The 18,185-nt window shown below is 38.3% G+C and overlaps 2 protein-coding genes across 2 annotated transcripts in view; one reads left to right on the plus strand and one right to left on the minus strand.

The window, feature by feature from the left end:
- Window positions 1-9,400, plus strand: LOC106178945 (proton channel OtopLc). Its single transcript, XM_013562350.2, has 6 exons — window positions 1-143; window positions 3,745-3,862; window positions 4,635-4,914; window positions 5,295-5,452; window positions 6,074-6,197; window positions 6,495-9,400. Exons 1-6 carry the CDS (start codon window positions 115-117, stop codon window positions 7,412-7,414), a joined length of 1,629 nt encoding a protein of 542 aa, XP_013417804.2. The 5' UTR covers window positions 1-114; the 3' UTR covers window positions 7,415-9,400.
- The window catches only part of LOC106170512 (large ribosomal subunit protein uL22m), a 24,972-nt gene continuing 15,995 nt past the window's right edge, over window positions 9,209-18,185 (minus strand). The window contains exon 6 of the mRNA XM_087008057.1: window positions 9,209-10,104. Coding sequence (XP_086864183.1) covers window positions 9,890-10,104 — 215 coding nt within the window. The 3' untranslated portion in view covers window positions 9,209-9,889. The remainder of the gene's footprint in view (window positions 10,105-18,185) is intronic.

Consider the following 18,185-nt stretch of genomic DNA (forward strand, 5'->3'; position numbering starts at 1 on the left):
TTGAGTAGACCCGAACGAAAACAAACGCGTCTTCATCTATTTACCTTTCAGGTCTTTCTCGGCTTGGTCAGCGATCCGCATTACTGCTGACGTCAGGTCACACAAGCTGGGAACATGGCGTCTGCAAAAGCCCCTAGTCGTCGGTAAGTACCGCATGCTCCTTTGTGACACTAACTTCGCTTATCTACTCGTTCTTATGTAACTATAAAAATATGTGCGCTTAGTTTATAATTTAGGGTCAATATTGATAAAATATTAATCTTTACGGTAGCTGGGAGCAATTTCAACAAAGATAAGAGTGAACAGTGTACTATGCTGTGATACATATCTGACCTCACAGCTCCGAAAAGCAAGTCCCTGTACTCAGCTGTGATTTGACCTTCTCCGGGTTATGTGATATCAGTATGTTTCAATCTCACATACCTGCTCTCGCTAGGACTCATACGACGTGTAGAATGTGTCCTTAACCAACAGAAGCTTGGGAAGCTCTCCCTTATTTCACTAACTTAAGTAATATCTGAAAGTTGGACAGAAATCGCATGCTGTGTCGCGAAGGGTCACTGGCATTATTGTTAAACCCAGGGTACTTCGGTGAATTCCTTATCCGCCCATGAAATTATCACTTCAAAATAATTTCGATAATATAAGTGAGTTAAATAAATAATATGATTTGGTCTTTGACTTTTTTGTATTTCTACAAGCTTGAGAAGGTGGGAAGGCGTGTTTGTGATCGACTAGCTGTAAAGTGTGATGGTAGGGTGGGGTATAGAGGGGTGGTGGGGTACAGCAGGAGGGCATTGTCTGTATCCCTGAGTATGATTCAATATCTGATATAGCGTTAATAGAAATCTTTGTTCAATATATTGAGATCACTGGCCACGCCACCATTCACATGCATATACGTGTTTACACAATGGTGCATACACTCAAATCCAACTGCTCTGCGCCTTAATTCTGTTTATTTGGACCACGCTGAAAAACCAGGTCGACTGACTGCTTTAGGCTAATATAATCGCTTCAGTTTAAGAGGGGCATGGGGTACCTTAAGCAGCGCTTGATCCTCTTTCCATTTTCCTCCCGACTCTCTTTCCTGCGATCAATTTAATAACTAATCTTCTTGTGTTTGTATCGTCATCTTGATTATTCCCAAGCTTCCATTAAATCAACAAACTTTATTGCCCTGTAGTTCAGCAAGGATTGTAGCCAAAATAATAAAAAAAAGTCGCGTCCCATTTATATTTCAGTGCGCACTACCTGAAGTGCTAGTGTCACGCTCTCAGAGTGACCTCGTGCTGAGACCGTTACAAGAAAATTAAATTGTAGTTTAAAGTAATCTTAATGTCGTAGTGTAAAACTTTCTCACCTCTATCGTAAGATATGGCGATAATCAATCCATTGAACACGTAATCAATATCATTAAATTCTAAATAACAGAAAACTTCTCTGGACACGACTTGACGCGCCACTGTATGCTAGCATCCACCGAGGTTGTGCCTCGACCGTCGTAGTTTTTCTATACTTCTTTTTTTCTATATGTATATCATATCGAATACAGCAAGCACACCAAAAGATCTAATGGGGAAACATAATATAAAATGATCTGAGAACAGTGGGAGCACGGCGGTCTGATAACGGAACGTTTGAGTCACGCCACCTCGGCAGCATTGAACCTTTTCGAAAACGATTTCAGCATTAAATGGGACGGCAAATGGCTGGCATTAAGCATATTTACCACTGACCCGAACTTTGCAGTGATGTTTTAAATAAGCCGTCTGGATTATCAGAAGGTGTTTCCTGTGTTTGTGTCAGGAGCTCGAATAGAAATGATATATATATATTTTGCACATTACCAGTTCACCACGCATTCAGCTCTGTATTTGATGCGGGTTCACTATGAATTCACAGCTGGCGTTTGTCATATTCAGGTAAGCTGTAGATATACAAACAGATGTTGGTTTGAAGTACGCCAGAGGTTTATTTATTGCTATGTTTAGGAAACCGTTATCTTTAAGTAAAGGGAATTTTAAATTGTAGTAAAAATTCATCCTTCCTTGGTACGCCCCGGGCCTGTGATAACAAGTCGACGTTCGATCTTAATCAAGACGGCTATGTTCTTAGCCGACTAAAATGCGCTTTATAAATACTCGTTATTTTTTTTTGCCCCCCCCCCCGCCCCTGAAGAAAATTACGGTTGTCTAGGCATGGGTTACTGGTTACAATTTTAATAAGATAAGCGTTATATGGTTTGTCGACTATGTTGACAACAGTTGTTCAATCCTTCGTGAAACGCATTTTTAGATTTAAAAAAAAAATGCGACAATGTTTAATTTTCCCCACCACTTCATGTGATGGACCCGGGAAAAAAGGAAAGACAAAAAGAAAAAGAAAAAAGAACGAAAGAAAGATTGGCGTGTCATTGTATGTCGAGTTCTGGATATATAAGGTACTTTGTGTACACGCTTTTTGCCAAAATTATTTGATAGGTACGTTAGGTGATTAACAAGAATGAAAGGCAGCAAAATTTGAGTTTGCTCAGCATCACAATTTCATTTCAAAACATATATATTAACCGTAATGGGATAGTAAAAAAAAAAAAAAACGAGGCGATGGCACGAGGCAGTGATGAGAATATTTTTAATGTGACGCTTGAGAGCTTGATCCACGTACACCGAAAAAAATTCATCAAAATTATACCTTCTTAAATAAGTCGATTTATCTCCCAAATGTGTGGTTTGAAATTTAAATTAGCATTTTAATGGAGCCTTTGAAAACAATTTTGAAAAAAAAAAAAAAACACTTGGCAGTTATCAGTAGAACACACACTATAGACGTATGTACCTATTTTGGCAGGACACAAAACATTTACATTGGTATAGTAACAAAACGTTCACATGATAGACTACCCTGCTCCATGTCCTGGTACTTGACGTGGCTTATATTATTACCATGAGAATAAAGCAGTTTCAATTAACACTTGGCTGAATTGGCTGTCAGTGTCTGCTGACTCCCTGAGGTAAATAAGACGTGATAATGGAGTTCTCCCAAGTCCATATACTCTTTTGCGTTTACATATATCAAGTCCTTGTAAGTTCCCTGTGGATTATTTTCAATACGCAGTTGTAAGAAATTTGGAAGGTTTTCGATTACTTTGACTTTTGTACAGTGTTTAACAACAGCAACAACAACAACGACAACAATGATGATGATGATGATGATGATGAACTCCATTAGATAAACGATATACATTTCGTCAATATTTAGGAGCATTTGTAGTGATAATGCCGCTAGAGTAGTGGTAAGAATTTCCTTTGCAGCCACTAGTGTATTGCATATCGATTGTGTGATCCTGTGGCTGTGATAGACCAAACTGAGAGCTGAGCAGACCCTTTTGGTATTATTCCAAATTACATTTAGTTCAGCTTCTGGCTTGACAAAAAGCCATAGACAGACTGTGTGTTTCAGGTGATTGTTTTGCATTTACGTGATGAAATACCCCCCCTCCCCCACCCGAGTTTCAGAGGTCTCTGGCAACTCCTGTGTCTGTTGTATACTCGCCCCTCTAATATCTGCCGTTTCCAGTAACGGAATCTCTGAACCTCAAGGTGAAAAACAAATCAAAAACGAGCGCAATTCATTGACAGAATAAAAATGAATGGTTGTAAATTTGCAGAGTTGACAATCACGACTATTAACTAAGCGGAATTGGAGCCCGTTACGTTATTATTCTTTTCTTTCATATTACAGGTACAAGTCTCGTGATTTCTGCGGCCTATACTCGGTATTCACCATCAGTGCAGGACTGGTGTTTCCCCTGGCATTGGCTTTCTCCAGCTCTAGGCATATCACTGCTGTGTGTTTGGAGGTATAGTCTCTCTCTCTCTCTCTCTGTGTATTTGCTTGTGTGTGTGTGTGTGTGTGTGTGTGTGTGTGTGTGTGTGCTAGAGCCCTTCTGTAGACCCATATAACAGATGACGATGCAGGATGAAAAAAGTCACAAATTTAAAGCATGTTTATTTTTACAAATGTTATCATATCCTGTGGCCCCGTCAACATTCTTTGCTATATTAAAATGACACGGGTTTTCGCCAGATATTCTTTATTTGCCTCATAGTTAAACTTACATATAATCCGCTTCAAAAGCTATATAGATGTATTCAGGTTTCAGTCTTTTCAAAATGATTTTTATTGAAAACTCGTCGACCAAGTTTCATAAACTAATTGGGCCGACTTCATCTTTTGAGAGCAAGTCTCAGAATAGGGAAAACGATCACATCCTTTAAAGTTACCATAAAAGATTTTTCAGCCAACTTCATACTAAATCGGATTCGTTGCCACTCCCAGTATTTCTGTTTGTCGTTTTTGCGAAAGTAGGGAAGGGGGAGGGAAATGGGTGTGTGTGTGTGTGTGTGTGTGTGTGTGTGTGTGTTGGGGGTATCTCCACTCTTCAGGTAGGGGCGACAACACCTGTACGTCATCCCCTGGATAAGATGTCACTGATATACTCGAGTGGAAATAACTGAGTTAAGATGTTGTTTGAGGGAAACTTTTAATATAACGTTGAGGGCAAAAAGAAGGTGATGCAGTTCTTTGCAATTTCTGTTCCTTGACTGAAATATTCTCAACATTCGTTGCAGGTTTTCCAGGGCTACCAGTACTTGGTCTCCATTGGTTATCTGATCTACGTTTTTCTGCACTACCTGCATGTAAAAGATCCCGAAAAACCAAGGCAGGTAGCCTACCACGAAAACAAAGTGCACTTGGACCACGCTGACAAAGATGAAGATGGATTCAGCAACGGAGCCACGTCATCCAAGGAGTCCCCGAAGAAATCAGTCGCCAGCGGGGAGGAAGAACTTCCGGCTGTTCACTACGGCGGAGAGGGTCTCACTTTGTATCTACGGATAGGCGCCATAAGTATGCGGTTTATCAGTGTACTTTTTCAAAACTAATTTACTTTGTTAAAACATTTTGAGTTATATTCGGATAACTGCTTTATATCACTTTTTTTAAGTACAACTTTCATTATATTAAAAAAAAAAAGAATAATTTTGCGTACTACTCGGTTTATAAGCCTTTCGTAAAAACCTGACAAATATCGAAAATTAGATATTTGCAAGACAGGTTGTTGCCACTGCTATTTTAAGCACCTTGAGTTTTAAAGTAAAGCTTCCTGGAAATTCCAGTAACGAGCGAGGCATACTGATACTAGACAAGTGAGTTTCTAAAGACCTCTGAAACTAAGGGTGTTTGTAATAAATGAAAACTTATGAGAATATATCACTTCACTGTTCCAGTTTTCGGATTTGGCGGGTTCCTGTATGATATATTAAAAATAATAGAATTCGGGACGGAAGTGTCACGAGGTTGCAAACCCTCCACCAACATCGTGTCGACCGTCATCAACCCTATCTTCGTCATTGTTCAAACTTATTTCATTTTCCGATTTCACAAGGTGAGGAATGAAAGAAGTTACGTTCACATCAGGTTAAATTTAGACCAGTTTGTCATATTAAAAAAAACAGAGAGGATCTAAGATAAACCTGACGTGAATGACGTGACTCCTGTAGAATGGGTTTTTGAGGATAAAAAGAAACTAAAAGCATTGGCATTTTTCCATTAATTGTTAGTGTGCAGAATTCTTAGTGTGCAAAATCACTGCCAAAATAGGCCTACTGTGCCTGTTGACATTTTCAAGGAAATTAAAACGTTGTGTAATGTCTAACGCTTATTATAGACCCTATTCCCTCAGATTTTAGATCGGTCTATCCCTGTGGGGAGTCTCACTAGATTACTGTCAGCTTAGCCGGCTTAAGTGTCTGTCCCGCCTACTAAAAGCTGTAAGGGGGTAATTAACTATGGTGCGCGCTCGGCTTACTGCAATTTTGCGTGAACCCCCAGGGAGTTAGGTCGCTCTAAATCTAAATCTCTGGGTCGATCTAAATCTCTGGGAATGCACCCATATGCCTTTAAGTAATTGCGCCTACAACATCGTGATTGATTTTACTGTCAAATGATAACATCATGAATACTAAACTGATATAATGACCTATTTTTGTTTTCCCCCTCATAATAGATAGTTGTGACAAAGAAAAAGGGTTTAGCCAATTTTGGCTTTAGCCACGTGGCTGCGACCAACGCATGCGTGTTTGTGGCGTACTCTATTCTGGACACCGAAGATGACTTCCGGGAGAGCTTAAGTAAGACCCTATCCTCAATCCCTGAAATACGCCGTAATAGTCAATTAATGAAGATCAATGTTTTTGTGAAATGCCATTAAGTTTTTCTAAAGCCATCGCAAAGTAATGCTCCCCAGGGAAATATACTGTTTGAATATCAATCTTAATTTTTTCTGTTTATTTTAAGTTACTTGAAGGAAATTCGAGTCTTGATGGTCTTGATATCAAAAGTTGTTCGGTCTTGATTCCTTTCCCTTTCCCCGTTTTTTTTTTTCTCCCATATTAAAATATTATTGTTATACCATCATTATATTATAGAAGAGACTGCCGACAACTCCACCCCAAATGAATGCAGTCGTCTACAGTCCCTCTTCGACCGGGCGTCGCCATTTTTGTACCCCTGTGTTCTCGAGTACAGCATCATCGGTGCGGCCCTTATGTACACCATCTACAAGAGCATCGGCGAACCACCCGAGGACGAGTTCGAGCGGCAGGAGAGGGAGAGGGATAAGCAGCTCAAATCTCGGGCTCTAAAGGACCACGTGCCATCTGTGATTGGGGGGATATTAGGGCTTGGCGTTGGCCTTGTCACAGTCATTATGATCACAATATACATGGTGGTGTTCGAGGACAGCGATACGGGAAATGACGTCATTGGTGTTGATATTATCGCATCTTTGGATATCTTGTTGCTGGCGTTAGCAGGGATATCAGTGATCATAGGGTTCGTTTGGATGAAGGATTTGAAATACATGGGTATGGAGATAGACACTTTGGACGACAACCTCTTGTTGGTGTCGACTGCTGGAGTTTTTGTCAACGGTCTCTTTCTTCTTCTGTCTGTTGTGTCATCCATTGGGGAAGCAGAAACGTCCACCGTGATCCCAATACTGTTCTTGTGTGTCATGGGAATGACACAGGCCACGGCACAGTTCGTGTTCATCACAGACAGTAGCCGTCGCGTCCCGGACGTGAAAACGCCGTACAGTACGCACGCGGCGCATCGGCGTGGGCGTGGCCTTATTGTGTTTCTCATGGCCTGTAATCTTTGCATCTGGGCCGTGAACACGCTGGCGGTGAAAAGAGTCGAAAAGATAACGATATTTAACGACTTCTACGGCACTTTACCTTGGATGATTTTGTATAACCTGACCGTCCCAGTCGTGATTTTTTTCCGTTTCCATTCAGCAGCCGTTTTAGCAATAAGTTGGAAAAATGCGTTTGTGAAGAAAGATTAATTTTACAGTAAACACCCAGCTTAAGCTAAAAGCTATAGGCACCGCGTTTCGAAGCTTGACCACATAGTTTGTTAAATGGGAATCATCTGGAATAGTTCAAAAGTTATGCAAGATTATGTGGTATTTGGAGGAGAGTGGGGTCAGAAATAATGGAAAACTGGCAAGTACAGTACGGCAACAGAAAAAAAGCTGAGAGGGTTTATAAAATATATCCATTTATTCTGTAAAATCACTAAACATTAGTGCGAATTCATCATTTTGTGTCACTTTCGTATTGGCTTCTAAGGTGACATGCCCGGTTCATAATAAAGTTTCGCCTTTCATGTAATAATTATCACTAAAAAATTAACCCTACCACAAACGGATCATTTCAGGCCCCAGTTTCACACACAAAGAAAAAAACAACAACTTAAGTCAGGTTCCCTGGCTAAGAACTTTAAAAATTACCAAGGTTACATGATCACATGGGCACATCTTACCCTGTCGGATGCAGTGATTAAACTGGGGCCAGGCTATATCGGATGGTTCCCATTATATCTTACCCATGCCTTCGAGTGCCTGTGATCGAGGGACGTTTCACAAAACGACTTTAGTTTAAAATAGGTCATAGCAAAGACTGCTTAGAATGTTAGCCAGGAAGTTGAGTTTCACAAAGAATCTAAAAGGCAGACTACCTCGTTTTTTTAAAAGTTATTCTGAGTCAGTCGTTCTTAAAACGGCCTTAAACCCAAATCGCAAAGTTAATTGTACTCGTGGGGGGTGGTATCATAAATTGGCTATCGCCCTATAATTGGTTTAAACCTTTAGACTCGAAACTAATTATAAGTTTAATTAACTTTAAGAAAAACCCATTGTAGTTCACTTTCATAAAGTAGACACCTGAAGCATTAGGCAGGTCTGTCCTGTTCAAAACGAACACAGTATTTCATTTCATTGAATTCCTTCCAATTTATCTTGTGTCAAATTGGACATAAGTACTGGTCGAATAGTTTTGATTTGTTTTTGGACTTTTTTATGCTCTTTGGAGCTCTTTTATTCACATGTTCTAGCTATCAGTCTAGTGTGTTGGCTAAGTGTTCGAGCACAATTTTATTATCACAATCATCGAACGTTTCTTTATACTTTGTCATACTTGTTGGAGAGTAGATACTTCTGATAAAAAAGGGGGCTTCCTGTAATGTTTCTTTTTCGCGCACAACTTCCAGCATTTCGACATTACCTCTCAACTGAGTGTCTAACATAAGTTTTATCACTTTTTGGTGCATCTTCTATACGGATTACTGTGATATAAATACCTCTCATTTATTTTAGATTGGCGTATTTTGCTAGTATTTTTAGCGAGGACAGAGCCGGAGTCCGTCAAGTCGGCTGTGTAGGCCAGTTGCATTGGTCACCTCAGAATGAAGTAGTATGAAGGGGTATGAACGCGCCAGGATTAGTACAGAATAGGCGCTTAATCATTTTAAACTAGTATGCTGTATTATTACTGGGTAAAAATTTTGTGTTACAGAAAGTATTAAACGGTGCTTTAAATAATCTTAGCCCCTTTTCTCATCTAGCGGTACTTTTTTTTTCACAAGCTCCAATGTAACAAGTAAATAAACTAGTTGTCTGGGAATGCCGAGCGCGTACTCCTTTTAAGCGAATTTCTTACGTTAAAACCGAGTTTTCTTTTAATATTTTTAATAAAAAATTTTGCCAATTTCTCAACCAAAATAATATAGAAAACTGCACCGATCGATGTAAAAAGGGGCTTTGATATTTAGGGCTTCGAGTTTTTAATGGTACTCGCCATTAAAGATTTTTTCTATCTTTATTGTACTTATCTTTTATGACACATAATTCTATACAGGTTAATCCCCTTCAAATGGTCTATTACATGCTATTAGGTTATTACATGCCTATTAAGTGGAAAAGAAGCGTTGATGCTGAACTTTCGCATTTCTATTGTAAGTGAAAATAAAATCTAAGTGTTTCACTCTAAAATGTGGTGTTTTAAAATGCATTATGCGTTTTACTCAAATTCCTTTTCTATTCATAAGTTGTCGGACTTGATGGCCTCAGGGATTTTTATGTCAAACAATGTTCTAAATATAGCCTGGGGATTTTGATTGATAAAGCACAGAGTTCGAACTAAACGAACTTCTTGAAAGGCATCGTAAGTTGGATAAAAATGCCTCATCAAATTTTGGTGATGGAAATTATTCTGAAGACAATCTGACTTTCCTTTCGCATTGTGGCACATCAGTTCCCTTTCTGATTACCTTTTCATTCATAAATTTCAAGAAGAGTCTATATCAGAAGAAAACCCGACTTAACAAATTCCAATCCACTGAAATGATCAAACGCTTTCTGTCATAAGTGTTATTTGGATAAAAGAAAACTCATTTCTAGTCCTCTCAAATATTCAATTTCCCTGATATAGTAATTTCAAGATGCATTTTTTGGTTCTCCGAAACAGCAACATCCTGGCACTCATAATCCCCGCTGTATGGTTCTACCACGCATCTCTTCTATATATTCCTGCATCTTATACCAGCCATCAGGATCCTTTGTGTAGTATTCTTTGGGTGGTGGTCCCTCCATCAGACGCACGTGATAGCTACAGAATCTGAAGTTTAACTTGGTGGGCCCCCGCTTCGTTTTACAGACGCCCTTAATCGACGATTGGCGCTTCATTACGGACTCGGCTGTAAAGAAATGACATCAGTTGCACTATTTATATTTTCATTATATGCGACGAATATCGTATAATATTTTGTGCAGACATTTTTATCAAAATTATCTAAATTCTACTCTTTAATACAGAATATGTCAAATGGAATATGTCAAAAGGTACTCTTAACCTTATCATAAATCCATAGTTAAATTCATAATGTTTGGCCATTACTTTTAACAAAGACACAGAAAGCTTGAGATCTCGAAACTGTAAACAATTAACAGAAAAAATTAAACTGAAATCTATCGCAAAATCATTTTAATTGCATACAAATACTGCCAATTTCCTGGTAAAAAAGTAAAATTTGCAGTTTTAAAAATATTCAGACTGACACATCACTATCAGCATTTGGTGAGATTTTTCAAGGCCTGTGCAAATACTTCCTCAGTTGTGCTAAAAGGGACTTTTTGGGCTTTTAAACTAAACTAAACTGACCATGCAAGCAAATCTCTCCTGCCCCACAGATGACATATTGTTCATGCAAAGAGAATGGACTCTAGAGTAAATGTCCCCTTGGACAACTGACTGACCATGACATTGAAAATGACCATACAGGTCAATGCAGGCCTGACAGGGAACGGGCTGACCACATAAAAGAAATGGTTAGTCTTAAATTAAAGTTGAAAATCTCACATACTAAAAATATTAACAACTTATAGAAAGAAGAAAACTGCTTGCATTTATCAAAAAATTTTAGTATGCATGTGTCAAGACTTCAGTTTTTTGGTCATTAATAAAAAATTGACACTGAATAAATAAATAAATAAATAAAAACAATTTTGTTTATGTTTTCTTTAAAACTGTAATCATTAAGTTTTTCTTTCATAAGAGAAATATCATTGCAATCACAAACCGACCAAAAAATGTGCTGCTTCATTTTTGTATTATGAATTGTATTTCACCAGGTGATAAAACTGTCACATCAACTTATTCAAACATGCCACTAGACAGGTGTCGTGATTTACCCGACTTAAAGCCAGTCAATCACAAGGCAGGTTTGATAAATGGTTAACCAAATGACCTGTCACTGGACAATGCCACACAATGAGCTGTTTGTCGCCTCAGCCTGTGAAGTGTCACAAACTAGTTTCTGTCTGATTAGACAACCAAGCTGACAGCCAATTAACAGCTGTATTTAAGTCCAGCCAAATCATGCTTAACCCATCACTTCTCAACTGCTCTTGAGATAAGTAACAGTATCTTCTGAGAAATTTTCTTGAGGAAGCAACATGGAAGAGACATCCATCCCTCCTGTGTTTGTGTCAGATGAGCCAGAGCCTGATTTCTGCACAGCCTATCTGAAGATGTACATGGGAAGGAGAGAGGCCACCAGACTGGAGATGCAGGTTTCTCGTCTGAAGAAACGCTATGCCAAGGCTGTGAAGCAACAGAATCGCAAGGCTCTGTATCAGTTACGAAACAGACTCCTGATCACTGACGGGGTATGGAAGATGTTCCAAGAGTATACCACGAGAAAAGAAGATGAGCTCAGTTATATTCCATTCTCTGAGAATGACAGCACAGAGCTCTTTTCTTCCTCTGGACTACTTCCCAATGCCAATGGTAGAAGTTGAGTGTGCTAAGCACAATGTGTCAACAAACAGCCCTTTTCAGGGCTCCTGGCTGAGGTCCATTTGTGGACCTGCACATCTTCCAAGAAAAGCTAAACCAGACAAGTTCAATACATAACTAAATACTGATTTATCTTCGTTCCATAGAATTTAAAATATTTACCAATATTTTATAATAATACTTTTAGTTGAGGTAAAACACAAAAAAAAATGGGCAAAGTAGTGAGTACTCCAAGAATGCAGACATCTGCCAAGGTAAAATGTTAATAATAATAATAATAATAATAAATACCAAAAAAATACTAGAAGAGTTGAAGCTTGAGATCTTGAAACTGTAAACAACTAGAGGATCAGAGAGGCGATACCGCCTCCGAATATTGTACCACCAGCTGGAGTAAGCGCGATCGTATAGACCCCCCCCACACACAAAAAAGGGACACCACCACCATCAGTCTTGTGCTTGACAAGCTGTAAAAAATGCAATCAACAAGAATTCTCAAAATATGCAAAAATAGTATATAACTAAAAATGGTACAATCAAAGTTCAGTTAGTAGTAAGGTAGGTCAAAGGTCAATTTCAAGGTCACAGTAAATTTCCAGTATATGACTTCCTATTCAAGTTCAATAGCAACTATGGACACATCTCTGCCAGTTTTGGAGATAAAAGGGAACCAAAATTTGTAAACTTCAATTCATGATGAAAAGTAGGTCAAAGGTCAATTTCAAGGTCACACTTAGATTGCCCCTAATGACTTCTATTCAAGTTCAATAGTTACTATGGGCATATTTTTGCCAGTTTTGGAGATAAAAGGGAACCAAAATTTGCAATGTTAAGTTCATGGTAAAAAGTAGGTCAAAGGTCAATTTTAAGGTCACAGTAAATTGACTTTAATGACTTTCTATTCAAGTTCAATGGTAACTATGGGCGTATCTCTGCCAGTTTTGAAAATAAAAGCATTAAAAAATTGCAAAGTTCAGTTTATGGTGTAAAGTAGGTCAAAGGTCAATTTCAAGGTCACATTTAGATTGCCAGTATATGACTTCCTATTCAAGTTCAATAGTAACCACAGACCTATCTCTGCTAGTTTTGGAGATAAAAGGGAACCAAAATTTGCAATGTTAAGTTCATGGTAAAAAGTAGGTCAAAGGTCAATTTTAAGGTCACAGTAAATTGACTTTAATGACTTCCTATTCAAATTCAAAAGTAACTATGGGCGTATCTCTGCCAGTTTTGAAAATAAAAGCATTAAAAAGTTGCAAAGTTCAGTTTATGGTGTAAAGTAGGTCAAAGGTCAATTTCAAGGTCATGTTTAGATTGCCAGTATATGACTTCCTATTCAAGTTCAATAGTAACTATGGACCTATCTCTGCCAGTTTTGGAGATAAAAGGGAAACAAAATTTGCAAAGTTCAATTCATGATGAAAAGGGACTAAATGTTATAATTTTGGAGTTACAATAATGTGCCATAAATTTCGTACAGAAAAAATTAATTAAAATAAAGAAAAGGTCATTTTGGTCAAAAATTCTTGAAATGGGAGGTGCTCTGAAGTTCCAGATGTTCAAATGTGATGAAATTATGTCATTTTTGACCACAAGTTGTCTGCCTCGCCAAGCATTATGTTTTATTTTTCCGGAGTTCAAAATTTATTATCCATTACCGTACTGCACATTTTGCTTTCACCACCAATATGTACTTTTTGATACAGCGTAACTCGAAAACCGTATGGAATACGAAAAACGGAGACCACCTCCAGTGTTGGGCTTTACATGCTCTACAAAATGCAAAAAAGAATGGGTCTCTAGCATTAACGGTTCCCGAATTAGAGACAGTTTTCATTTTGGTATCTTATGGCCGCTACTCCCGTGAAAATGCACCGATTGACCCCAAATTCACGGAGATGAAAGATGACCCGAAGGGTAACACTTTCCAGTAATATTATTGGTTAAGTCTGTGTGGTGTCTGAATAACATCGCAAATAATTTTTTTTTGTAAAAAAATTCGTTTTTTTGAAAATTTTGGCCCGTTTGGCCTTGAAATAAAGGTCAAAGGTCAAATCCAAGGGCATATTTGAAATCTACACATATGACTTTTGGAAAGCTGTCTGTAGAAATTTTTCCCATAATTCCTTCCGTAGGGTAGATAATTAGCATTTAATTTTGCCATTTTTGGACAAGGGTGCATTGCAATGAGTGCCACACCTAGACCCCAATACCGACAAAGCCCAAATTTTACGTGAAACGAGTTGAGATTATAGGTGACCTAAATCCAAGAGATGGGTATGGGGGCCATTACCGTCTAGGAGGAGAAGCGGTAACGGTAACTTGTCGGCGGAGCTGCAAGGAACCGGCGGAACAATCTGGACGGGACTAAAACCATGTGTACCGCCAGCGCTAACGCTGGTGGTACAATTAACAGAAAAAATTTAACTGAAATCTAAAAATCCTTATCGGAAAATTATTTAAATTGAATACAAATACTAGCAATTTTCTGGTAAAAAAGTAAAGTTTGCAGTTTTGAAAATATTCCGAATGACACATCACTATCAGCATTTTTTGAGATTTTTCAAGGTCTGTGCAAAGACTTCCTCAGTTGTGCTAAAAGGGACTTTTTGGGCTTTTAAACAACATTGATAGTTGGAGGGAAAACTAATTCCTTTGCCTTGCTGCTGTATCCTGATGAAACCTCAGATCAACTTCATACTTATGTGCAGAATCAAGTCTCAGGCTCTTCAAAGGCTTCAGGTAGGATTTGGGTCATTTCCAGGATACTGGACTCTGGCTGTACAGGGACATGGTTCACATAAGAACCTAAGACTGAATGTCTTAGTTGAAATATCATATACGACATATGACACGGCATGCTTGACAGGTGACACACATACACACAAGAAAAAACAAGGCAGCAAAGCTGTCAAATGTACAGACAAAAAGCAGGAAATAACTATGCACAAAATAGGCTACTGTCAATTCTGATGCAAAAGTACATTATGTTAAACTGTAAATTCAACATCAATTTTTAATTATGCTCAACAGGAAATACCAATGAAAGTAAAATGTGTAACAAGCATAAGGCTTCAGGCCCATGAGAGTTCAAGTTCACACTTTGAAAATGTATAACTTCCAGAAAAAGAAGCCAATTAGACTGCTTTTCCAACTCAGGCTGCATGCCGATTTTCGAACTTGACCTCCGTTTTAGTAAGATCGATTACTCCTGAGAGTTTCACGACAACAGGCCTATCGGTTTTCCTTGAAATGTGTTTACAGTGTTGCATATATGTTGAAAAGTGAAAGAAAAAAGCATAACTTCTACAATAATGGCCCGATCATCCTGTTTTTTGAACTTGACCTGGGTTTTATGAATATTCATCAGCTCTTTAAATATAAAGCCCAAAAGTAAAACTGCCTTCCACTTATTGTGTTTACAATAAAAGTGCAAGGTACATCTGTACATATTTACTGTACTGTTTGAGAACAGTAAGTGACATGGTTTTTCTTAAATGGTCATCATGGGAGCAGTGCCCAAAATAGTTTTTTTTCAAATTTTGACGCAATATTACATAATGTTTAACAGCATAATGACCATCAATTTTTAAGAATAAAATATTAGTATCATGGATATTCAGAAAATGTGACTAGCAAAGGTCTTCAGGCCCATGGAACTTCAAAGCCACAACTTGAAAATGCCAAAATGTAAACAAGACAGCACTGTTCTGAAATGGGTTTATTTCCATTTTTAACAATTTTTAACATAAAACAAAATGAACAGTTTACTGCCATTTTTATATGATCAACTAAGAAAATTGATGAGATTGGAAAAATATCAATATAACAGTGTTAAATGTCCAATTTCCTCCATTCTGAGATTCTGAACATAGTGGATGATTGAATCTGACAAACTGCAATGATATGAGTTTATTTCCATTTTTGACACTTTATTACACAATACACGATAAAAAGTTTACCATCATTTTTACATAATCAACTAACAATGTTGTAAAGATGCAGGAAATGTCAAACAATCACTTTTACGTATCTTATTAGTTTAATAATGAGACTGTTAACATGCCTAAGAATTGAATCTGAGGAAATGTAAAAAAACAGCACACCTTCTAAAATAATGGCACGATTATGCTGATTTACGTACGGTAAAGTCTTGAAAATTTCGTCGCTTAAAAATTAATTAATATTTTTAATTGTGTAAATCCGACTAATTTTTCAAAATTACCTCCCCCCGACTCCTGGGTATGACGAAATTTTCAAAAATCCGGCCTTTGGGCTTTTATCTTTGACCCTCCTATATTGTGGGATATTTAAAACTACTTCCTAAGTCGTTTTCTGGTGGTTAATAATAATATATTTATTGCATCTCGATTAAGTTAAATTTAACTTACTGTACCCGAAAATGTGTTGAGAATTATCTTCTCGGTAAGAAACATACCTCCTGATAGAGGAGAAGGATCAAGATAAGCTTAATTGCCTCCTTGCATTATAACCTGGCCGCGACATATTTAAAAAAATTATGCACTTGGCAACGTTTGTTGCATGCAGGGCTTTTCCCAGGATTGAATGTCAGGCCTTCTAAAAGTACCATCTGTAACTTCCTAAAAATTTACAGGGAGTTAAAATAATTGCTCCCGCAGACGATCTTCCGCAATTTAAGTTTCTTGAACTTATATGAAAACTGAACGATCTCCCGATGATGATATGAAAATTGCCTTTTCGTCTCGCTCGGATCGCGAACGATCTCCCTCTGACGATCTTACGCGAACAAAGTCCTGGCGATATATTACGCAAACGATTCTTCGCCGAAGATACATGTATGCCGTGAGCGGGGAAGGGGGGGGGGGGGGATAAAGATGAAATTAAAAATATATATTATTTATAATATTCAAAGGGGAGGGGGGGGGTTAAAATAATGATCTCCCGCTGACGATCGTTTGCAAACTAAGTTCCTTGAACTAATATGAAAACTGCATTTTATTATTGCTTACATCGCGAACAATCTCCCGACGATGATATGAAAATTGCCTTTACGTCAAGCTAGGATCGCGAACGATCTCCCTCTGATATGATCTTACGCGAACAAAGTCCTGAGGATATTACGCGAACGATTCTCCGCCGAATATATACCATGAGCGGGGGAGGGGGGCTGTTTAAAGATAAAATGAAAAAGATATTTTTTAAATCCAAAGTGTGTGTGTCTGGGGTCTGGGGGGGGGGGGAGTGAAATAATGATCTCTCGCTGACGATCTTCCGTTAACGAAGTTCCCTAAATCCCTTGAACTAATATAAAAATTGCATTTCATTCTTGCTTACATCGCAAACGATCCCGCGATGATTATCTTACGCGAACGATTCTCCGCCGAAGATATGCCATGAGCAGGGAAGGGGGGGGGGGTTTAAGATAAAATGAAAATATATATATTATTTATTAAATTCAAAGGGGGGGGGGTTAGAATAGTGATCTCCCGCTGACGATCTTTTGCAAACTAAGTTCCTTGCAATAATTTGAAAATTGCATTTCATTCTTGCTTACATCGCGAACGATCTCCCGATGATGACATGAAAATTGCCTTTTCGTCTTGCTCGGATCGCAAACGATCTCCCGCTGATGATCTTACGCGAACGGAGTCTGCTATAAATATGAAAATTTTCTTCTTGTCTCGTTTGGATCGCGAACGATCTGTTGACAATATTACGCGAAAGATTCTCTGCTGAAGCTATGAAAATTGCCATCTCGTCCCATTCGCATTGCGAACGATCTCCATGGATGAGCCAGGTAATTGTTAAGTGGTCCTAAATTGAACATGGACATGAATAGAAGTGACGGGTACATTTCCCTTCGAGATAATATCTTGATTTTTCATTGTGTCTTCCTCATTTAGGACAGCCGCCGATAACAATAACGGCGTTACAAATGACTTTTATTTGCCGGCTTGATAACGCACCTTGAGCCAGGTAATAGTAATGAAACTATTTAGACAAAAGGCCGATGTTCCCGCAATTAAGAACGGGGATTCACATCTTAACCACTTATATTGTGAGTAACCGCTCGCAGGGGCGCACTATTGTTCCTATCTCCCATTGAGAGTGTTATCGGCAATGATATCCTGATCGTATCATTGTCTTGAATCAACTGACGCATTACCTTCATGTTTGAGCTGGACAACGCGACCATATTTGGTGACGAACTTTTCAAAAATTATTGAGTACCTCATTTTCAAGGTCGACGAAGTTTTCAAGGGGAAAAAAATTACCTCGGCGGAAAATCGTCTGCCGACGAAATTTTCAAGACTTTACCGTACTCAACCTGCATTTTAGTAAAATTGACCACTCCTGTGACTTTCATGACAATTGGCCTATCTGTTTTTCTTATATTGTGTTTACAGTGTTGCATATATGCTGAAAAAAGAAAAAAAAGCATAACTACTAAAATAGTGGCCCGATCATGCCAATTTTCGAACTTGACCTGCGTTTTAG

The sequence above is a fragment of the Lingula anatina genome, chromosome 3 (assembly GCF_051362555.1).
Source record: "Lingula anatina isolate TDL-2025a chromosome 3, LinAna3.0, whole genome shotgun sequence".
NCBI classification, from domain to species: Eukaryota; Metazoa; Brachiopoda; class Lingulata; order Lingulida; family Lingulidae; genus Lingula; species Lingula anatina.